Here is a 24,034-nt window from a genome sequence, read left to right as displayed (position 1 = left end):
ATATTTATAATAATAGACGTTGGAAAAGCAAATGCCGTGATCTACTTCTAGGGCGCATTTCCTAGAAGAAGAAGAACAAGTTTTGAGAGCGGCTCAGTGGCGTAATTCAGTGGTTGATCTGCACTGAATGACACCGAATTTTTTCTTACAGTAACATGGATCAGGTCGACTTCACCACATCGAGTCACATAAGGTTATTCACTTAAATAGCAATCTCTGTGCTGTTGTTATTTTACAAAATAAGTAATATTTTCCGATTACTGTAGTGCTTGTATAAAAACTTAACCGCACAAATTCCTCTTTGGAGAGGTCAGAAAAGATGGGAGGGGATGTGAATTTGGCATTGTTACAAAACAGAACTACATCTAACATCGTGGATATTAAATTTTTGTAATAATGTAGAATTGGAAATACAAGTATGTAATCACAAATATTGAATTAATTTGTGAAAAGTTTCAAAAAAATCATTTCTCCGTTAGAGCCACACATCTGTCTCCATTAACTACTACAGTATTCATTTATTTATCAAAATCATATTCAGAATTTCTTCTATTATATTCGCGGTTATACTGTTCTATAGATTTTCACTAGTGGCAAAACTCTTCTCACTTTTTTTTTCACATTTTTATGCCAATTAAAATTTTTATTCAGGTTATTCCCTTCTACACAGCCCTTTTTTCCCTTTTCCCTTGTCTATGTTTTTTTTTTCTCTTCACGATTCAAAATGCCTTCAGAGAACGTGTAAACGTAGTCTTTAACTTTTTTCAAACTTAATTAACTTTTCCCAATCTGACTTCTTTCTAGGGAAAATATGAGTTTTCAGTGTAAAATTTCAGGGCGAAAACAATGACGCATTGCTGCAATTTCCAAAATGTGGCTGACGCTCGGAACACAACAACAGCGAATACAAACAAGCTGTGGAAAAACTGCTTACTTTTTCTGTTGGTTAAAAAGTGAGGTAAGCTAGGAAATTATGGAAAAAAACGGACTTACGAGGGAAAAAATGGACCCCTAACAAAATTATAAAACACTTTTTCAGGAGGAAGCTGGAAAAATGGGGAAAGCTTTTGGTGTTTTCATACAAGTTTTCAGTTAGCCTCGTTCTAGTTTTCAACTAACCAAGTAACCACAGCTCTTTAGAAGCATGACTGAAATTGTTCTGGCTAACTCTAAATCAACTCCTTTATTAAAATTCTAAAACACTGTCTTAAATTAAAGCCCTCTGAAGGCAGTGGCAAATTTGTTTTAAAGTGTTATGGTCTAGAGGTTAGAGTTTCCGCTTCCTGCTTCCTGATCGATCGGAGGTTCGAATCCGCCCCAGTGCTCACCAAGCCCTTCATCCCTCCGGGGTCGATAATAAGGTACCAGACTTGTCTGGGAGGAAAAAAGCACTGACTTGACACATCGGCTAGCCACCGCAAGTCATTGTATAGGCCAGATACACGTTCGTAAACCTCAAACGATTCTGAATTGAAGTGAACGTGGGGGCGCATCCCAAGCGGATTGATTAACGCCAGAAACCCTTTATCCTTAAACTTTATAACAGAACTGAAACTGCTCCTACATCTTTTCCCTATATTCCTCTAAAAGTTCGCAGAGGAAAAGATTTTCCAAAAAGCTGAGATTTCTAGTATAACTTTCGCTCGTCCTCTTAGAAGTTTTCGTTGATTATGTCTGCCTATAATGAAGTCTACAAAGGAGCAGCTCACATTAAAGGCAGCATATCACAAAGCTGACGACGCTGAGGTCTCTATGGGACAATCTAAAGTTCGGGTTGTAGATTACGATATGAGCGCCTAATTTTCTCAAATCGTCCCGAAAAACTGCGTCTGAAACGGCCTTTGTCCCCACAGGGTACGCCTGAACGCTCCATACCGCACACGCGCCGCGTCCACGAACGAGCGGTCGAAAATCAATGAGGTCTCCTCAGTATCCAACCCAAGTAAAATCAATGAATAGGCTCCTGAGGGTGGCGCGAACCGAAGAGTGTGCAAGGACTGAGCGTTTTAACGTAGCTCGTAGTGATTAAAGCGGTTCTCACGCCGTTTCACAGGATGATTTGGGAAAGTTTGAGGTTACCATGCTCATACTCGTAATGCGAATTCTGTGTATATTGTCCCACAGAGATCCCATCATCCGTCAATTTCTGCATTTTCTGTCCTTATATGATGCGTTCGGACATTTGTGACACTTTTCCAGCTTACAAGGAGTTTATAAAGACCCCTGTAACTTACCTACAGAAAAGATCCTGTTTTTAGTTTGGAGACGAATGAATTATCTTGCAATTTGGTGAAGAATTTGACTTTTTAGTTCATCTGTTCAAGCAGAAAACAAAAAACAAATCACTCACGAAACTCGGTTTTGCGGCTGCTTTAGGAGAATTCTTTTCTGCTTGCTTAGGACTGGTAGGCGGTCGTGAACTGATTCCAACCTGCGGCACGGTCAACTCGTACGGACGTGGAGACGGAGACGAAAGTGACGCCGATCTGGAAGTGCGCCTAAAAAAACAAGTATGAACACTTCGGATGAATCTGACTGCCTATTGCTGAGTACTATGGATAGAGCATTTGGAGAGCGTGAGAAATTCATGTTCTCATTCATAATAATTTTTTTTAATTGCTGTATTGCATGAGAAGAATATGGAAGCGAAGGCGTACGGTGCCTGAATCCTTACGACATTACAGTACTGCGTTTTTGCAGTTAGTGTGAGAATTTTCTTATGTTTGAAGCAAGTAAAACAATCGCTGCATTCACACGATTCGAAGGCCAAACTTAATAATTCAGTTTCGAAAAAAAAAAGCCTAAAGAAATTTGCGAATTGCTCTCGCATTATTTAAGTCTTGTTTTTGTTATTTTCTAAGGAGTACGGAATGTGTTGTGGTATTTTTTTTTTTGAATTAGAGATAATCTTTCAGACGTTAGAACAAAAGAATTATGTTTACGACATAAAATTCGCTTTTTTTTAAACTTTCACTTTGCGAAAAGGAACTGCGAAAAGGATTGGAGGATCTTGACATTGGGCCAATCACGACAATGCTCTGCAGGTACTGTAGATGTATGTGGCTTGCGGAAGTAGTAAGGATACTCCGAGGTCTATGAAGAACATCCAGAGGTAGGTTGGCATTTAGTGATTTAAACTATATTTGAACATTAAATATTCATTTAAAGGACTTGGAGGCGAGAAAGCTAAAATTAGGAAAGAAAAATGTTTTTAAGCAAGTCCCTGATTTGATGTCATATGGATTTTTTGATACACACGTTTACGTGTTTGAGCAGCTCCTAATGTACAGTATGCCATAGAGTCTGAACTCTTGGGAAATTGTGTTTCTGACATAGTTTTCTTGACTCGGAGAAATTATCCGAATATGCGTCGTACTTCTCAAACGTATAGTACATTGCGTTAATAATTTCTTATCTCCCTCTCAGAATACGACATTTTGTATGTGAAAGTACGGTAACAATGAAAATTTGAGAAAATCCTGCGACGTTTGCAAAAGGGAAGGATAAAGCAGTTGAAATTTGCGCACCTATTTTAGGTATTTATTTTAAGAAAAAGACTGAGAAGTAGTTCTGAGAGAGAGATACCAAAAAAAGAAAACGATAAGAATTCACTCGAATTTTTCATTAGCTTGCAAAACCTCATATGAGAATCTTTCAACAGGATTTCGTTGCGAATTTAGAATCAAGGATTTCATAACATTCGGAGACGTTTTGGAGATTTTTGAAAAATATGAGAGAAGTCTTCATGTATCTTTGGTCCATGGTGACAGAATTTTTAGTACAATCATTTGTACCGTAACCGATTTCAGCGTTTTCAGTCTATTTGAACAATTCAATTGATGAATTCAGAAACTTCTGCTTCGTTCATTCATAGAGGAGTTTGTAGGTGAAAACGAGAGAAAGAATTGCAATTTGGATGGATAGAAATTGACAACTTCTCCATTTGATAGTAATTGCTCTATTTTTCACAACTATAGAGTAATTTCCTTTTAATTTTTGAATTCAGTGGAATACATTTCTGAAGCTATTCATTTCTGAATAGGGATACATTTCTGAAGCTATTGAGCTTATTCTTTAATTCATCACTCATAAGCACTAGTTTCCTTGACAATAAGTATTTTTAAGGATAGATATGAATGAGCCGTGATAAATTACCCGTATGGTTACGTGAAACTTCCCGAAAGACATGAAAATACGAAGAGTATTCGAGAAAATACGAAAGATTCTTCAGCTAATGGTTGCTTTCATAAAGCACTTTCATAGAGTCCGGGAAAGATGAATAAAAAAAAAACAACACTCAGAAAATTCAAATTGAGAACAGTGCTGCGGTCCTCTCGCATTTATTGCAGCAGTCTTCGTACTTGTTATGCGATAATGAATTGTAGTCAGTTTCGATTTCTATGGTGTCAATGAGGATTGAGACCTTTGCCTCCCTTTTTGATTATCCATGAAAGGTTACTGTGGATTCTATAAAGATGGTCCATTTAATACGTCAAACCTTTCAAGTATAAATTCATTCTTATTTATTTAGAAGGAAGTATGAACTGGAGTTAATAAATGACATCTAGGAATTTTCATCCATCTAAAATTTTTCATTTCCTCACGAAAAAAGGTGTTTTCGGCACACCGATGTCTGTGAAAATAACAGGACGACCTCGATTTTTTTAAACATGATATCAAGTGCAGTTCTCAAACATGTGGCATAGTTTTCGTGAGGAAACTGTAAACCTACCACTCCTTAATTTACATCTTTATCCTAGAGAGTGTTATCCGAACAGCTATCGTTTGTTCTAGATGGTTTTCATGTTAGATCTACTACGCTAAGACGCACAATAGGCGACACCACCTCAACAACAAACGGATAAGATAATAACTGAGAAAGCGGAGCTCATACGAGCTAATCAAGACAACTGGGGTTGTCGCTCATTACTGGGCGAGGTTGCTGCGGCGACGGGTAGCAGACACTGCTGAGATTGTGGGAAAATCAAACATTTGTTAAGCATTTGTTTGCGTGACATTCGTAGCGAATATGAAATAGCACAATACTGGTGTTTCATGTGCGCATGCAGTGCTCTCAAACGCATTAAAAAATGACAGAAATTGTGAAAATATTGTGGAATAAAAAATAGTAATAAAATACACATTCATTACTTTTCTATTTATAAACTAAATTGAATTTATGAATAAGGGTATTGCGGACAGAAGTGGAACAGACGGCGTTAGCATCTTCTGTGCATGTTCTTTTTTTTTGCATGGCAAGGATGTAGCTGAGTGCACATCTGTTATGCCCATGTTTTCAGAACTTTTGATGGTTACCTGGGTGGTTTACCGAAGAGTCAGCACTAAGAACATCGCCGATGGCGAGGGAAAGAGTAACTTATCTAATAATCCCTGAGCACCTCGAGCTAACTGCAAAATGCTATTCAAAGTGCTCAAAAATCCTATACCAGAAAGGTGTCCAGGGATAGATTGGATAGTGCCAGGAGCAGAAACCATACGTTAGGTATTTAGTGCATTCCTTACACTGACTGAACTACTCCTATCTATAGGAGTAATTCACGAAAGTAGGCACCTGTCACAACTTGGAGATTAGCAACGGAAATAAGAAAACCGCACTGATTAGTTGTGCGGCGAGTGAACGTAAGTACGAGATGAAAATTATAGCAAATATAAACACATAGTTGAAGTTGAAGCCGAAAATGTAGCACACAGCATTCCCACGAAACTGACGATGATGGAGTCTTTGCGGACGAATATAAAAATCGGCGTGTAAATAATAAGTAATATAAAGATCATGAATGTGAGCGTGGCCGCACTCAATCCCCCCGAATTGTCCTGAAAAAAGGCATGGGAAACGGTGTTTGTTCCTACGAGGTACGTGATAAGGCACCACCCTGTATGCATGCGCTGCATTCACGAGCGAGCGGTTGAGAATCGGTGAGATCTCTTCAGCAGTCATTTTTAGTGAAACCAATGATTAGGCTGCTGAGGGAACCGCAGAGTTCAGAAGAAGGGTGGCGCGTTCTAACGTACCTCAAAGAGACTAAAATCATTTTCCATGCTTTTTTTTTTTAGGATTTTTGGATAGTGGGGAAGGAGAAAGAGGTGGGGGAAATTGGGCGCGACCACGCTTATATTCATAATCCACATCCTGACCTCTATTTTTCTCCAGAGACTCCAGCATCGTCAGTTTTCTGATCCAATGCCTTTAAAGCTGCGCCACCAAATCAACAGCCCCTTGTTGCTGACCTACAGACTATCTGTGGAGGATTCGTCAACCTCATTGAGAAACAGGATGAGAGGAACTGAATATGCATACATGCAATCATTTTAGTAAAGAAAATATCTTTCCACCGAGCTGTGGGATAGATCAAACACTCCTCGATTTGGGGTCATCCACGTTGACTCTTCAATTGAAGGCGTAGAAAGTTTTTCCGCAAGACCATCAACTTATATTCTGCCCGTAGCAAAGTACATATTCTCTGTCGTTATTTTTATTTCTCGGCTACGATTCGTTGTCCAGAAACAATGCCGAACTTCTTCACAAGAAAGTATATGCTTCTGCATAAATGTGTTGTACTCTCTTCTACATACAGTTTTGTACTCTCTAATTAGTACTATTCAGCGATATGACAGTATATAGCTTTATGAGAGCGGAAACGAAGTAGAATTTTTACGAAAGGTATAATTACACTTGTGAAACGCTCATCTGATGAAAATTTACAATAATATCGTTCTAAAATAGTTGTGGTTTCTTAGGAATTTTTTATAAGCCTTTTTAAAGCATTAACGCAGCAACTATGGACTTCTTTTCCTCTGTCTGGTCTGGTTAGCCTAGACAGTTTAGCTGCTAGTAATGAATAATATACAATTTTTTTTTTGACAGAGTCGCTCCCAAAATATCAATCTGCAAAAACCCCTCAGAATTTAAATTATCGTTGAGCTGACTAATGCACTAGCTAAGCTCTGACGAGATTGAAAACATTCAATACAAACCTTTTGTGCAAAGTGCACTTACCGTAACTCTATCAAAGTACGTTGCAATGCAGAATGAATGACTGTATTACCTTCTCCTTTATTTACAACGGATTAATAGCAGCCATGCACTGCATCTTCCCCGAACTACGTGTTGTTGATGAAAAGATTCCCATTGACTGACTTCTCTTACATTTCTCTGCAATGACTCTGTCTTCAGTGTCATTGCAGGGAAATTTTTATGATTTTGGACAGGTGCTAGGAGCTTCATAAGTGCATAAGCTTTGTTAATAAAACAAAAAAAAAGCATCGCATACACTTTTTGTAGGAAACAGAAGGGTCGACCAATCATCAGGGCCATTGTTGGAGGTTTTTCCTTCCTTTACAGAAACAGGCCCTCTACGTACAGCAATCGGTACAACCAAGGTATTGCAGGAGCCGCGTTTGTGCCGTGCGGATCAGCGCATACGGTCGGTGATAGTTTTCTTCGACAGCGATTAACTTCTGCTTCGATGCACGAGTATTACAGAAGCATCCATTTGTGTAAATCACGTCACAGCGGGGAACGAATTTAATACGGTTGACATGATTGTGCTAATGATCAGTACACAACACGTCCTTACTTCCTCTCAAGTTGGCTCTTATGAAAATCTTTTTCTTTGAAAAAAAATTCAAAGGAAAAGAAGAAGGAATGGATTGGAGGGAAAAAATGGAAAAAGTGAGAAAAGAATTCGCCATTTCCTCAAAAATTTAATTTTTCGTCATTTAAAAAATATATTTAATATATAAAATATACTGTCTCAGTACCCTGCACACTGGGCCCTGCCGTCTCAGACGTCGGACGGTATGGCGACCGGAGGGAGGCGATCAAATCTCAGGTTGCTCAGGACTCATTGATTCTGGACCAAGGCGACAGACGCACGACTCGCCATGGAGACTCAGACTGTGTACAACGCGAGAACAGTTTCCACAGACGCTGACCTGCATGCTTTTCTCGAAGCTGCAGAGCGTGTCAAATTTCACGTGATTGCTCTGTAGGAGACCAAGTGCAGAAGGAGCGACGCACGACAGATGAATGACGGTACACTCGTCATTCGTGGAGAGAAGATTCCGTCGCGAAATATAGGCGGTGTTGGTTTTGTCGTGCACCCATCTGTCGTCCATCTCGTCGATTCTCACGAGATCCTGTCACCTCGTCTGGCCATTCTTCGCCTCCGCCCTCTGCGCCAAAAATCCATCAGTATCATCAACTGCTACTCACCAACATCAGCATCTGATGAATCCGAATTGGACGCTTTACGAGGAGCTGGAGGAAGTAGTCCGCAATGAGAAGTCCTTCTACAAATTCGTTGTCGGAGACTTCAACGCAAAGCTAGGAAAGGGCACAGAAGAGGAATACAGGATTGGAAGATTTGGAATAGGGGACCGGAATGAAAATGGCAATCGTCTCGCCGGGCTGTTGTCCGCCGCTCGCCTCTTTCATGGGAACTCTCTTTTCATGAAAAAAGATCATCGTTGGTGGACATGGGAATCCCCCAATATCGCAATTCGTGCGGAGATCGACCACATACTTACCAACCAGAGGTGGTGTCTACTTGACGTCTCAGTAGTACCATCCTTTTGTAGTGGTTCTGATCACCGTGTTCTTCGCGCGAAAATACTATTTAGCCTCACGATGGAAAAAAAAAGCATCTACTGTCGACAACGAAGGAGGAGAGAAGCGTATACGACGACTGCACACTCAAGGACTCCTTGTTCCATAGTGACTCATACATCGAGGAGGATCCAAACGTGGACTGCTCCCCTGTGCTGAACGTACCTCGAAGCCGCGCATGACAGACTTGATTCGAATTTCAAAAACCATCAAGCAATGGTTGGATAGAAGAAGGACTTTGAGGCTTGGTCCGAATGCCTGTTAACAGACTTGGTGAGCGAAGCTAGGCTTCGCACCTCTTCTTGTTGTGAGATAGAAATCATTTATGGAGAGTTTCTTCTCGAACCTTTTCCCTTTATCGACTCCTCTCTCAACCTCGATCATTTCCACTGGTGAAGTTCTACCACAGACCCTCCGGTCGGAATTACGAGTCGATTTCTATGAATTTTTCGGACTAGTGGGCATCTGCTCCATGTAATTCCTGGGCACATGACCTGCTATCTTCGGAAGGAAAGGATGCCAGAACAGTCGAAAATCTCGCGAACCTTTCCTATTCACGTGAAAGATGACTTCGTCCAAAGTATTCGCTAAGATCATTTTAACGATATATCGTTCATATATATATATATATATATATATATATATATATATATATATATATATATATATATATATATATATATATATACATATATATATATATAAGACGCTGGATGGAGCCCCCAGTCTCAAAAACAAGGTGGACTTCGTCAGGGGTTAGGCTGGACGACCCACATCCAGTCAGTGTCGAAGCTCAGCGGTTTGCTGGGAATAACGGCTGCCCCTTGTTCTAACCTTCGTCGACAATGGGAAAGCCTTCGACAGCGTAAAAATGCTCCTCTAAGATACAGCTTTTCCACAACTTTTTAACATACCCTTTGGAAAGGGGGTACGACAACACAATACTATATTCCCGAAGCTGTTCACGGCTGCGTTACAACGGATAATGAAATCACTTGTCTGGGAATGAAGGGGCATACGTGTTCAAAGAAATTCCTCTCGAGGCTTCGTTTTGCGGACAACATCGTGCTCTTTTCCAGATGTGCCAATGAAAGAGAATGTGGTTGCAAATAAATTGAAACATGACACAGTTCATGAAGAACTGTGAATGCAGACGAGTACAACCAAAAACTCCCAAGTTGCGGAACCTTCGTCATACTTCTACTTATCCGTCTCTTGGACGTTCTATGAATATGGAAAACGACTTGAAGTGGGAACTGATTAGAAGAGTGAGAGCAGCGTGCGCGGCATTCGCATAAGCCAGGGACCAGCTGAAGAACCAAGATCTTTGTGCCCATCTGTTCGACTCGACAGTTCTTCCAGCGCTCTGATATGCAGCGCAGACGTGGGCAGGCACCGCTGCGACATTTAGGAAGCAACTCATTGCATACTGAACACTTGAGATATGTCATCTGAAGTTTAACGGTCGTACACAACTTCTAGCCGGTCTTCGCAGCTCCTACTTAAGAGGAATGTCTCTTTGAGACCAGCGGAATGTATCTAGAAAGCGTGGACTAGATAGACGGACTAAAAGAACGCTGGAGTGGATCCCGAAAGATGCTAAGCGAGTCGAAGAAGGCCGCTAACGAGATGGAGTGATGTGTTCGGTGTTCGCTGCACAGATGGACCATCTGAGATCTCAGCTGGACACGGCTCAAGAACCTCGCTCTCGTCGTTCAAGAAGCTTGAAAACATCATGGATGACAATGGCGAGGAAACAAAATTAATGGCAAAAATGCCGGAGTCTCCAGCGAAGATGTGCCATCTAAAAGCTAAAAAAGTAAAGCATGTTGAATGGAAGATTTATCTTTCCCTGATCGTCTTCCGTTTTTTACGACGATTTCCGATGCTCTTGATTACTGATTACTCTTTCTTGCCTTGCCTGGGAATGACATAAGCAAAAGAATTTTCTCTTAAGGCGTGTCAAACATGGAAGAAGGATATCCTTGGTCCTTTTGGCTAATTCTTATGAAAATAATATCATGTACTTACCCCGGCACATGTAATTCGTTATTGTCCTCTTCAGATGATGTCAAGTCGTAGAATTCCAACGAACGCAGAACCATATTTTCACGGACGATTTGTGTACCTCTTCGATTGTCAGAAACAGAAGACGTTATGAATCAAATCCAGAGAAGCATGAGATAATGGCTGTAGATGCACTCGTTTAACGTCAGATGAGCGTGAGTCGACGTCGTCGTCGGGCGTGGTTTGTGTATGTCGTCGAGGCCTCAGCAACGTCTCATTAGCCCTAACGGCAGCGCATCACCCGAGAATAACTGATGACGTCGTTGTCGCTTATTATCAGCCGACAATAGCATCATTGATATTCATATCGTGCCGACTAGTCGAAAACGCTTGAAATGTGAGCATATTCTGCTACAATGACAACAAAAGTAGCTTTCATGAAGGAAATTGCTATCCTTATCATTACAAGCGCTTAACGAAATTTCCAGAGAGACAATGGATTTTAGTTTTCGATGATCGATGATGTCGGGAAGGAAGATAGCAAGAGCTAAGGGGAAATACAGAGTACCGCTGTTGTAGAAATGAACGCTTCTCTGATTCGCTGCACAAAAGAAAAATAACGTTGATTGATTGTATTATATCCAACGCTTTTATCCTTGAAAGAGAAAAACCTATTCAATTTTTGACGTCAGTTGTCTTACGTAATTATCGAATCCTTATGCCAATTACTCGTCTATACGTATCTTTCATATGTGAGCTTGTCTCACCAGCGCTAGGTGGAACTTCCCTGTAGACTCATCTACCGTACTCAAATATTAGTTGAATTTCCGTTTTTAACTTTTTCTTTCTTTTTGGCTTTTGCAATTAATTGAAGGTCTAAAATAATCCTCTAATATCATTATTGCTAGAAAAGTGACTGAGAAGTCCCTGCTGTTAACCAGGAACCGATTTTGTGCTCTGTGCTTTTGCTTTAGCTTGCTTCCAGAAATCCAGCCACTGAACTTCTTTGTATTTCCTAGTTTTTTTTTTGAGTAGCTGAATTGTAAAGGTTACTTTCTGAATGTTCAACGCCAGACTTATTCTTGAGCTATATTTATTGTCGCATTGTTGCTTGATGGCAGAGGTGTAGCTGTTTCAGAGCGATCAACACACCTTCCTGAGAGACTGTCGCTTGGCGACATAAAAGGATCGCTGAAATACGTTTCCAGCGAATCTGTGTCGTGGCCGCTGTGCAGCTGAGCCCTTCTTCGACTGCATCCATGCACCTGAGGTCAATCGTTCGCGGTACCACCAAGATAAGTTCGCAACCATCTGCGAGCGATTAGAAACCACTCGTTTGCGGTTGCGACGACAATTTTGCAACGCAAGTCAGATTTTTTTAAAACTGATTTCTGTAGGTTGGCGCTAAATTAGTCTGCGGTTTGTTGTTGGCTGCAGATTATTGTTCCGTGATTCTCTTTACTTATTCCTTGCTTCTTCACAGCATTCCCGCTAGAAAATGCTCTGAAGAAGCATAAAACTACATTCGTGATCTGATCACGAATGTAGTTTTATATTTCTTTACTGTATTTTCTTAGCGATAGCCACGTTGCCCGGCCACCAAATTCTGCATAGGACATTAGATATAGTAAACTGCGTTGTGACATGCAGTTAAAGCCATTGTTTAAAACTTCTCTATGTTGTTACTTTTATTTTACGAAAAAAATCGTTTTATTCAAATTAGTAAGTGCAAGAAAACTTACCTGTATTTAGCATATCCACAACAGATGGTTACAATAAGTTGTAAATTCATGCAAACTAAATTGAACAATGAACATGTAAACACAAGTAAGGGAAAAATCGATCTGAATAGGAAGTGCAGATCTCCGAAGTAGCTATTCTGGTGTTCTTTTGTGTTGTTTATGATGTTTTTCTAGCTGAACTTCTTCTCTTCAAAAAAAAAACTTCCTTTGAACGGCAGAATTTTTTCTCGTAATACGAAACACTTTTAAGATGTAGACATGTATGTATTTATGTTAGACAGATTGAAATCAATAAACGTTTTAGCTTGTGATGGCACTAGGCAGCTGTCGTAGACAGAAACAGTACTCGTGAAACAGATGGAATTGCGCCGAGTGCGTTGCGGTCACCTCGTAGAACACAAGAACATCGATGGTGTGTGTAGGTCTTTCAGAAACCGGATACAGATACTATTTTTTGTGTAGTACGTGAAATCGATGGCGGTTAGTCTTAAAAAACATTCTTGAGCTACTCTAGCTTCTTTTTAAAGTTATTTTTAAAGAAATGCGACAACTAGACTCGAAAAGAAAACTTGGAGTAGGAGAAATGCTTCAGGACGGTACATTTATTTGGATTGCTCAATTAATGGACTTTTTTAAAGAAAAAGTTGATATACTTTTTATGGTCTGACAACACACAGATTGGTGTTTATAGCTTTGAAACATGTTAAGATTTAAAAAATGATAGTTGAAGCCAGACGGCACAAACGTGAGTTTTCCATTTTCCTTGTGCTGCTTTACTCCTCAACAAATACGTCTTTTTTCTATTTTTTTTTTTTGCCTTCTTTTCGCAGGCTCCACAGCGAATTGTTGAGTTCCATGAATATATTATTATGGCTATCTTTGCCTATCATTACCTCTATTATTACAGCTTATCTTTGCGTCAATGGATAGCTGAATACATCATTATCTTGCTCAATTATGTCATTGGGGGAAAAATGTGGGTGCAAAAATTAGCAAAACGTCAGCAGTCGTATAGGACAAGGACCCAGGACGCAACCAGTTGTAAAAATCGCGGGAAAAGGAAAATAAAGAGAAGAAAAAGAGCACCTCCTACATTGGAAGATTACTTTTCAGAAGAATCATGTCTTATATCGCATACTTGGTATTTCTGATATTTTTTTTTCAAAGAACAAAACTCTGAAAGATCTCATCATAGACCAAATTTGATCGAAGCAAAGTCTCAAAGACAGACCATTGTTTCATCTCCATATTTGAGATTTTGACGAATTTAAAATGTTGTTTCCTACTACGAAAGTGACAATCATCTAATTTCTGCACTAAAATATTGAGTTAGGAGTGTAGATCAGGAGTATGACCGCAATCATGCTCATCTCCCCTTAACTGTTCAGAAAAACGGCCTTGGAGATCAAATTTTCCTACGATGCATCTAGTAACCTTAGAAAACGGCCTTGGAGATCGAATTTTCCTACGATGCATCTAGTAACGCGTCATTAGGTGTGCTATTGGTGGGTGCAGGTCGCCCGCCGCGTCCGCCAATGAGCAGGTAGGAGAAAACATGACGTGTACGCCTGCGCCCGCATATGGAGCGTTGCCAAGTTCCTTGTGGGGAAATTTGATTGCTGGATCCTTCTTTATAATAATTAGGGGGAATTGACTGTGATCGTGCTCATGTTCGTGATCTACAGTGTCTTCTTATTATCAGCGCTTTCCTCTTAAGGGATTCCATCATCATCAGTTCTGCAGTTTTCTACCTTTAATTGTAAAGCAATTTCTTATGCTAGCGAAAAGAAAAACGCGGTAGGATTTGCAAACAGGACTGAATGTGGATGGGACCCACATACAATAGCATAGATATGGGCTGCATTTTTTTGTGCACCCAAATTTCTAATTTAACAGTTTTTATGCTGTTTATGTTCGTTACTTACTTCTCATCTGGTGGGTCCTGTTTCACCACTTCGTCGTTTTCTTTTTCCGGTACTGGCGTTGACGTTATCGATTCAGCTTTGAAGTCGCGAAACATCAAACATGAATCGATTATTGATGATTGTCAGGAGACCTATAATTGTAAGTAATTTGTGAGCTTTAAAGCATCCACAAAAGCAATATTGGAGACGTCGTGACAGAGCCACAATCCCATCTACTACTTTTTGAATTACATTATTTATTAGTATTATTATTACTATTTACAAAGCTCAAAATCGTTAGTTCGTCCGTGCGATCCAAATTATCTCGGACATTTAAAGACCAAGAGAGCCACGGTGCTGGGTAATTGAACCGACAAATCGTAAACCAGGTGCCACTACCTTGAGCTGGGATTTCAAGCTAGGATATGCGATTAAATCTACGGGCCAACATTTTAACGAGGAAATGGAGCGATATGTTCAACGTAGTGCTGTAGTGGTAAGAGGAATAGCGAAACAAAGCATCTAAGAAGTATTCTTCTTTTGTACTGTACCGTTTTTTTTACGAAGATTTCAGTTTCAACGCGTCACTCTTGTGCACGCGTTGCATCCACGTGAGAGCGGTCTTGAATTAATTATTTCCTTTACCCTCAGCAGACTATTCCAGTGGAACCAATGAATAGATTGCAGAGGGGACCGGAACGAACACATAGAGGCACGTTCTAATGCACCTTGTAGGAAATAAAGCGTTCCCATGCTATTTTCACAACGGTTAGGAAAAAATGAACGGAGCCATGCTCTGGGTTACGCAATCTACTACCCGAATTCTACGATTTTGCTGTGGATTTCACAGCAAGAGGTCGTCGAAATCGTTAAAAACACGATACGCTGCCTTTAATGGTTTTATTGCCACTAAAAGAGTGCTGAATTACATATAATATTCATCAGGATATGCTTTTGATGAAATAAGAACGAGAACAACGCATTGATGTAGAAAGAAGGGAATCACACACACGAAATATTCAAAAGGGAGCGCATCATGTCAGGAAATTCAAAAAAATGGAGAAGTTCGTGAAACTCTGAAATATTTGAATTTTTGACAGATTTAAGTAGAATTGAAAACTAGACAAGAAAGCGTTCGTCATCGAAGATTCAGTAAGAGGACTTTCGAATTCTGCCTAATGTGTACAAAGCTTTCTAGTAAAAAGTAGTTATTACATGATGCAGATAGTTCCTATAAGTTAGTAGTCCACTAGTTTAGAAATGAAGTAAAATCATGAAAATGGTTAGGTGCACTAATCAACGAAAAATTTCTAACGAAATTGAGAGTTTTTCATGTTGCAGTTATGTAGTACATCAGAAAGACAAAATCCATGAAAGTCCAGAGAAAAAAGGCGAGATTCATTATGTGCAAAGTTCTCATGTTTCAAGACAGCCTTGATAACAACGTTTGTAGTTTAATTCTTGAAATGTTACGAAACTATCATTAAAAGGAACATTTATAAAGCGCAAAGCGGAAGAAAATCATCGTAAATGTAATGTAAATACAAGTGAAATTTTGTGACAGCTTAAGAATAAGAAAGAAAGTGATAACAAGATTCTAAAAAAGAGCACAGTATAATTACAAATTTTGCATACTATTTGAAATGTTTCTGGACATTTCTTTACACTTTACCTCTTTGCATTTAGTTTTGGAATGAAAACTTCCGGTGGAACTCGTGAACTACAGAAAACACTACTAGAAACTGCTAATAGGCAGACATTCTTATGAGTAGGAAATTATGTGGATTTGTTCGAGTCCGAGCAGAAGCACATGACTCTGATCTCGTTGCTCCCGTCAGGACGCACTCAGCGTTCTATTTATTGCTTCATAAAATTTATCAATATTGAAATGTTCCTAATCCCCATGCTTGATTCCTGATACTTAGCCAATTGCGTTTGATGATTTAGTAGGCGGTCATAGCTAGCGTAAGACTCTAGCGAGAAGCCAGCCTCAGTTAGTTCCCTGATCTTCACAGTTCAAGTAAAAAAAAAACGCAAAAAAGTAGAGTAGAACCACAACTAGAGTAATTCCTAAATTAATTTTATGCTCATAGATTCATCATACCACGAAATTGACGATATTGGGACCTCTTCACGGAACGATATGATTTGTGTAGATGAGGGTATTAGTAATTTAATGAGTCATGACAATGCTGAGCTCCTTCACGCTTAAAGGCATCACCCCACGAATCTGAGGTGGTACGGATTTCAGGTGGAGTATTCGTATACGGGATGGGAGACTATGGAGAGGGGGGTGGTTCCGTCCATTTCTTCCTAATTGCCGTAAAAAACGGCCCGGAAGATACGGCTTCAAGAGTTTTGGCGCACTACTTTCTATAGGGAGTTCGACTGGAGCGCGCCTACCTTGTGCGGTGCCGCATCTTTCGGGCCGTTTTTTACAGCAATTAGGAAAAAATGGACGGAATCACCCCCCTCTCCAAAGTCTCCCATCCCGTATACGAATACTCCACCTGAAATCTGCAGGACCTCAGATTTGTGGGGTGATGCCTTTAATTCCCCATAATCGTCCTGAAAAACGGCGTGGGAAAAGAGCTTTGAGCTCGAATTTTCCTACGAGACATCTGACAACGCGCCACTCCTACATGCATCGCTGCTGTGAGCGCGGGGCTTACAATAAATGAAGTTTTCCAGGCAGTCTATCCTGGTGAAATGAACGGATAGGCTTTTCGTAGAGAGGTCCCAACTTCGTCAGTTAGTGCCATGCTGTCTTTAAATTAAACTAAATTAATGGCTTGGTGCGTTTAGCAATTTAGAATTCCCACAAATTTTGGAAATAAATCGAATTAATGAATTACTGAAAGAAACAAAGTGATTGGGAACTAGGAAGATCTACTCCGTTTTTCTGTTTTGATACTGTTCTCGACACATATATAGGTTTTTTTTTCTCTAGATCTTCTGAAAAATCTGAGTTTTATATGAGCGTAATCATGCTCAATTCTGCTTATTGATCCAGAAAAACCATGTGAAACAACCTACTCATCTCCTCAACGGTGGGACTTGTTAGGGATAGTAGAACGATGGTAATTCGCAATGCGACTACAATTGTGGAAATTCGAGAATTTCTACTGCTTATTTTAGTTACGTTAGTTGAATTGTGTATGCTGGACGTGTACGGAATTGATCGCGTTCTATTGCGTAACATGTAGCAACATAGGAGGGGGTGGAGGTGCAGACGAGGAAAGCGGAGCAATCAAGGCTGTTTCACACGACTTTTTCTGAATTATTAGATCTGATTTAAGCTGATAGCACTGATGCTCGTGAACCACACCCCACGCAATCTGCTAAGTCGTGCCGATATCCCAACGCCGTAATAAGGTAATTTCGTAATAAGGTGCCTTCAATACTATTTCTTTTTCTTTCTTTTCTCTTTTCTTGCCTTCAATATATCACCTCTTCCTTTTCTTTTTCTTCATCTTTCTTTGTTTTTTCTCACTACCTGGGGGAAGACAGATATGTCATTCCAGAGGTTCTCCCGTACGTAATACGACATGTCATCATGTTGGCAAAAAATCGCATGGCATGCGGCCCCGATAGGATAAGATCTCAGCATCTGAAAAGTCTCCCGCCGGTTCTTATCAATACTTTGGCAAGACTCTTTACATGTTACCTGATGGAATGCAAGGTTCCTAGATTAGAAGAAAACCTGTAAGACCGTGCTGTGGTTCAAGAAGGGAGATCCACATGACATCAGCAACTATCGCCACTGCTTACCATCCCCCATCTGCAAGCTCTTTAAGGACAGCCATACGAGGAAGCAGGAATTCAAAAAGGATTCAGCACGGCTGACCACATTCACACAGTTTCGAAACTCATTGAGGTATCATGAGGGTACAAGATGCCGCTCTGTTTCACCTTCTTGATGAAGATCTTAGACTCAGCTGAGGTGGAAGCGGTCGAGGACGCGTTGGATATCCAAGACGTTTTTACTCAGTACGTAAGGGTAGTTCGGGAGTTGTACGGTAATTTCACGACCGAAATCTCGCCATTCTACAATGAATATCATCATCAAGGTGAGGAGAAGGGTCCGAAAGGCTGCTACAATTTCACCTGAAATATTCACAGCCACTTTCGAGAACGCAATGCGAAAGCTGGAATATGACGACAAAGGAGTGAAGGTTGACGGTCGGCAGCAACACCATCTGCGGTTTGCTGATGACATCGTTCTGATAACATCTAGCGTCAGCCAAGCAGAATGAATGCTGGGCGAATTAGAGGAAACATGTGAATGCATCGGTGTTCAGCTGAATCTGAAAGAGGTGATATTCGTGCGAATCGGATGGTGCTCGGATGCCCTATTTAGGCTTAACGGGACGAATGTATTCGAGTACACTAGCTACATTTAGCTAGTCCATGAAATGAACTACCTGGCCCCCTGAGTTGGGTAGGAGGAAACGAGCTAAAAGAGCATCGAGTAGTAAAGAAGACCAAGAACAACAGGCTCCGTGCTCACCTCTTCAAGACCACAGTACTTCCTGCTTTGACCTATGCTTAAGAAACATAGGCACTTCGAAAGCAAGAAGAAAATGCGGTGAGCGTCATTGAACGCCTAATCGAAAGAGTGATGCAGGAGTATCCCGCTTCACCCAAACGAGGGACAAGATTTGAAATTCTGTCCTATGTCAGCGATGGAGGATCAGAGAAGTTGCCGCATTTGCCAAGTGCAGCAAAATAAGGTGGACCGGACATTTGATGCGCTTCAACGACAACCGTTGAACCAGAGCCGTGAGTGACTTCCACGCGCTACTAAGCGCACTACAGGTTGACCGCCGCCCGATGGTCAGACTTTTTCACAAAGTCCTTCAAGGAAAATTATAATCCTCTTCGTGTCCTACGCCACAGCCGACTGCGCTACACCCGCCTCGACCAATTCTAACTATTTATTAAAAATCATTCACCGACTCCAACATTATTTGTTGATTTTTCGTTTGAAAAGTAAGTTGCAGCCATTTTTCAATGCCACATTGACTTGTTCTTGTCGCCCTTTTCTGGAAACAATTCCAACCAAAACAAACGACCATTGCTGGAAAAACCTTCTGCACCACTGTTTTTTTAAGGCATCACCCCACTAATCTGAGGTGGTGCAGATTTCAGATGGAGTATTTTTACAAGGGATAGTAGATTATGGAGAGGGGGGTGATTCCGTCCATTTCCTCCTAATTGCCATAAAAAACGGCCCGGAAGATGCGGCGCCGCACAAGGCTGGCGCTCTCCAGTCGAACTCCTTGTAGAAAAAAGTGTGCCAGAACGCCCAAAACCGTATCTTCCGGGCCGTTTTTTACTGCAATTAGGAAGAAATGGACGGAATCACTCTCCTCCCCATAATCTACTATCCCGTATACGAATACTCCACCTGAAATCCGTTCCACCTCAGATTCGTGGGATTGTGCCTTTAAACAAGAGCCCCTCTACAGTTTGCAAACTTTTTGTCAGTACTCGTGTACTACTTTTAACTGGAATCTAAGAATCAAGCATTGGGAGTGCATGTGAATTGCTATGAATTCCCAAGCATGCACTCACAATGAATCATGCATTTTTAGAAAGTACTCAGCTAATATAGAAATTGAATAAGATTTGTTATACATAGGTTTGTACAGCTGCCAGAACAGCTGAAGAAATCTATTAACAAACTGTAGTCGTAGTGTAGTACGATCCTACAAATCACCTGAGAGATTTATGTCAAGAAATGATTTCGTTTTTCTACAGTAAGCAATTTTTCTAGTGAGAACAAACAGCATACATTAGTTAACTGCCTGAGTAGTATTCTTTCTTCGCAGTTCATCTGCCTTCCCAATTCTTGAGCTCATCCTATAATCGGACTTTTCATCGCAAACATGGGATTGGAACTCGCAAACTTTTTGCTTGTTAGAAAAGGTTGCTTACATTGCAGTCAAACGGAAGACTTTCCTTACTACTCTATAGCTACGGTATACAGTAACAAAGGCGTATTAAGTACGGATTTTTCTCCTTGTAAGGCTCCATGGTGACCGAACTTCTGATAAGCCCACAAATAAAAAATATTGTCTATAATAGGCTTACTAACAAAATCATGTTTGTTTTGCATTTGCACCAATCTTTAACCTCATATCCACTAACAACGAAACATCCACACATCAATATGGGATAGGCGCAGATAGAAACTTCTGACGTTATTTATTTATTCACTTATTCGCTATTTATTTTTCTAAATAATATTCTACATCTAAATAAGAACGTGTTTGTGTGTGGCGTAATCGGTAAGAAATCCGTTGTAACCACACGGTCGATGGTTAGAAACCGCCCTAGTGCAAAGCAAGAGTTTCATCCCACCGTAGTCGAAGAATTGGTTCCAGACCTCTTTAGGAGGTTAAAAACACAGATTTGGTGATCGGCTGCCCCCGCAATTCGCAATTCGTGCACACTCTCAATCAAGATAGAATTGTATAAGCCAATACGCGTTCCAAAACCCCAACGATCACGAATTGCAGTAAAACGCGTTGCCGCATCCCAAGTTGATTGATTACCGTCAATGACTTTATCTTTAAATATCTAAGTGAAAATAAAGAGATAAATGAGTGAAAAATTTCTAAATACTGATAACAAATGATTTCTAATCGTGCACACTCTCAATCAAGATAGAATTTTTTAATGGAGTTCAAAATTTGAAAGTTTTCAAGTTTTATATATTATGAAGGGGATTTAAGAGTGACGGATTTTTTTTTTCCAGTGAGATGTTTAAGAATGCGTCAGCGAAAACACAGTTCACACAAACACACACAGTTATACGTAGTAGTAACAAAGAACAGTTAAACGTAGTAGTAAAATGTATACTTTTAGGGAAAAATGTCCATTAGCGAGTGAGATAGATACGCGTCACACTATTCCATAACATATTATTTATTGCATGTCTCAATTCACCACGAGCAATCTCCAACTTTTTCTTTTCTTGGTCTTTGGCCCAATAAATTCGTAACGGGGTTGTCTGCAAAGCAAAAAAAAACACTAGTATTGTGCAAGTCATTGTATAGGCTACATAGGCGTTCATTAACCTTAAACGATTCTGAATTGAAGTCGAACGCGTAGGCGCATTCCCGTAGATATTGATAAACGTCATGCACTTTTTCCTTTATCCTTTGAAGTAAACGCGAAGAACACGAGCGCCTATTTTTAGCTAAGAAAAATTTCTGTACCCACGTAAAGTCGAGCAATAAGATTTTTCTCTATTCAATAACTATTCTAGCGACATTGCCTACTGTCCAGTTGCACTTAAAGGCATCACTGCACAAATCTGACGTGATATGGATTTCCGGTGGTCAAAGACTAGGCGGGATTGCAGAAACGGTTGGGATACCGCTCATTTCTTTCTAATCGTCGTAAAAAAAAACGGTCCGGAAGATGCGACCGTTCCGGGGAGCTATTTTCTACAGCGAGTTCTATTGGAGCACTTTAGCCTTGTGCACGCGCCGCATCTTCCGGGCTGCCGTTTTTTACGGCAATTAGGAAGAAGTGGACAGAATCACCCTCTTCCCCACAATCTACGATCCCGTATGGGCATAACTTACCTGAAACCCGTACCACCCCAGATTTAGTGGGCTGATGTCGTTAAATTAATTTTCTCAGCTTTTAACGAATTTCTGACCAAAATTCAAATTTTACTTGGCTAACTCCAATTACGATTATGTGAGGATCGCTGTGATTTGATTAGGCAACCGCGATATCTTACGTAGTTTAATATTTGCAGTTTGCCCATTCATAACAACAAATTCACGATCTTTTCTCATATAAAGAAGCTACCGGATCCGTAATTCAGTTTTACACGATTCAAACACCTCATAATGAACTTTTTAATTTAGAAAGTAACAAATAAGAAATAACTACAATAGTCAAAGAAAGAAATTATTAGAAATGTAGTTTCAGTGTTCCTTTGTAATTCTTGTGATTCGCAATGGATAACAACTGAAGTAGCATAATAAAAACAATCTACCTATAAATTTCAATACAAGATTTTAAAAGAAGCAACGAGTAGTGGACGGATTAAATGAGAGACGATCCTACGACACATTTCGTCTATTTTAAGAAATAGAACTATAATCTAAAAGAAATGGGTTCTGGAATAACACAAAGATTTTTAGAATACCTTACAAGGCAAAAATTAGGATCTATTTGTTCGTGATTTTGATTCAGAAAATAAACTTTGGGTCTTTTCATGAAATGCTGCGCTACAGTCATCACGAAAAGTTAATTGCATCCGATAGAGCCTCTGCTTATTGAAAAAACACACTTCGGCAGTCAATCATCTTTTCTACTTGATACGAGAACAGAGCTCCCTTGAGAACAGTTCGCGATGCTCAATTTGATTTCAATCAAGTACTTTCAATTAAAATTAAATTAAAGTTAATATTAGTTAAGATTGAAATAAATTCTGTTGTGGAACGAAAAGAACATAAATTTGCACATCACATTTTTTTCTCTTTTTGAAGAGAATTATATTGTTAGCATTGTAGATTCTACACATGTATTTAATATATGCTACATAACTCATATTTATTTCTATATTTTTATCGTAAAATTGCAGTGAGGCGCTTCTAATGTGCAAGTACCTACCTAAAAGCAATCTAAAAGCATTGGATGAACGCGAAAAATGCCGAACTACCTTCTGTACATGACAATTTTGCGATTTCAAAAAAAAAGATAGTCATAATATCCGAGAACCCCCGGATCATTTAGAATATGAGAAAATAAATACTGCGTTGAAGTGCGCACGAAATGCGGAAGACAAGAAATGTCCTAAATTTGTTGTCAACAACTGGAGAATAGGTTTATGATCTCAGATTGATCATGAAACGAAAAGAAAATCCATGAAAGAAAGTAGTAGAGAAAAGTGGAGTGAATGTTTATCGGAAGGGGTATGATTCTTTTTTTCGGATGGATTGACAGAGATAGCTAATTTAATTTAATTCTCAGATTTAGCCAATTAGAGCATGATTTGCTTTTTTTTTCGCTAAGTCTCCGCCAAGAATCAGCTTATTCACGCTTTCTTAGTGATATTGAATAAAATTACATGTTTTTAACGCGATTCTTTATGCGGTAAACAAAATTCCGTTTCTGGTCAGTTGTGACGAAGTAATCATTAGCAGCAGAGAAAAAAAAAGAAGAAAACGAAAAAAAAAAGAGACGAAATCAACTATTAAACAACGAAACATAAATATGTATTCTCATTTATTGGATAACTTTCGCAAAACATTGCGCTAATAACACGAAAAAAGAATTACCAGATTCTGTTTCTCCATCAAACCCTATCAAAGAAAAACGATTTAAAAAAAAAACTTCGAAAAAAAGGAAGGAGAAAATTGTTGTGAAGGCAGTAGTCATCCATCCAGAATTATGAGAAACGCAGGAGATTTATGTGGTATCCGCATGCAGTCAATAAACATATAGTCTGGAAACGAATAAGAAACACAATAAGGTTTAACCAGTTCTCTTGATGGATTGTGAGATGATACGGAGATACTGTAGAGCTAATGAGATCTAATCCTTATATTTATCTGTTGATGGTAAGGTTCGCCGGGATGAAAGCTTCAGTTCCGATGTTTGCGTTATCTGGGACAGCTGAGATATGCTGCCGAAGGTTCCGTTTCTATGGAAATACTACCTCAAAACGATTGGGTCGGTTTCAATTATGCGTCAATTATCATTCCACTCGTTATCCTACGTAC

The 24,034-nt window shown here is 39.8% G+C and overlaps 3 protein-coding genes across 4 annotated transcripts; 2 read left to right on the top strand and 1 right to left on the bottom strand.

The window, feature by feature from the left end:
• Positions 1–8,046: 8,046 nt before the first annotated feature.
• Positions 8,047–8,304, top strand: RB195_017063 (uncharacterized protein; the record flags this gene model as incomplete). Its single annotated transcript, XM_064183889.1, has 1 exon — positions 8,047–8,304. One exon carries the CDS (start codon positions 8,047–8,049, stop codon positions 8,302–8,304), a length of 258 nt encoding a protein of 85 aa, XP_064039770.1.
• A 1,924-nt stretch (positions 8,305–10,228) lies between these two features.
• Positions 10,229–10,734, bottom strand: RB195_017062 (uncharacterized protein; the record flags this gene model as incomplete). Its single annotated transcript, XM_064183888.1, has 2 exons — positions 10,229–10,433; positions 10,661–10,734. 2 exons carry the CDS (start codon positions 10,732–10,734, stop codon positions 10,229–10,231), a joined length of 279 nt encoding a protein of 92 aa, XP_064039769.1.
• Positions 10,735–18,177: 7,443 nt separating this feature from the next.
• On the top strand, positions 18,178–18,538 carry RB195_017061 (uncharacterized protein; the record flags this gene model as incomplete). Of its 2 annotated transcripts, none has more annotated exons than XM_064183886.1 (2): positions 18,178–18,352; positions 18,405–18,538. In XM_064183886.1, the coding sequence occupies 2 exons, from the start codon at positions 18,178–18,180 to the stop codon at positions 18,536–18,538; spliced, it is 309 nt and encodes a 102-aa protein (XP_064039767.1). The 2 variants fall into 2 exon arrangements, with proteins under 2 accessions (XP_064039767.1, XP_064039768.1); XM_064183887.1 differs by having other exon boundaries at positions 18,202–18,352.
• Positions 18,539–24,034: the final 5,496 nt, after the last annotated feature.

The sequence above is a fragment of the Necator americanus genome, chromosome II (assembly GCF_031761385.1).
Source record: "Necator americanus strain Aroian chromosome II, whole genome shotgun sequence".
NCBI lineage: Eukaryota > Metazoa > Nematoda > Chromadorea > Rhabditida > Ancylostomatidae > Necator > Necator americanus.
The sequence above is the reverse complement of the archived record's forward strand: the minus strand, read 5'-3'. Positions and strand labels throughout refer to the sequence as shown.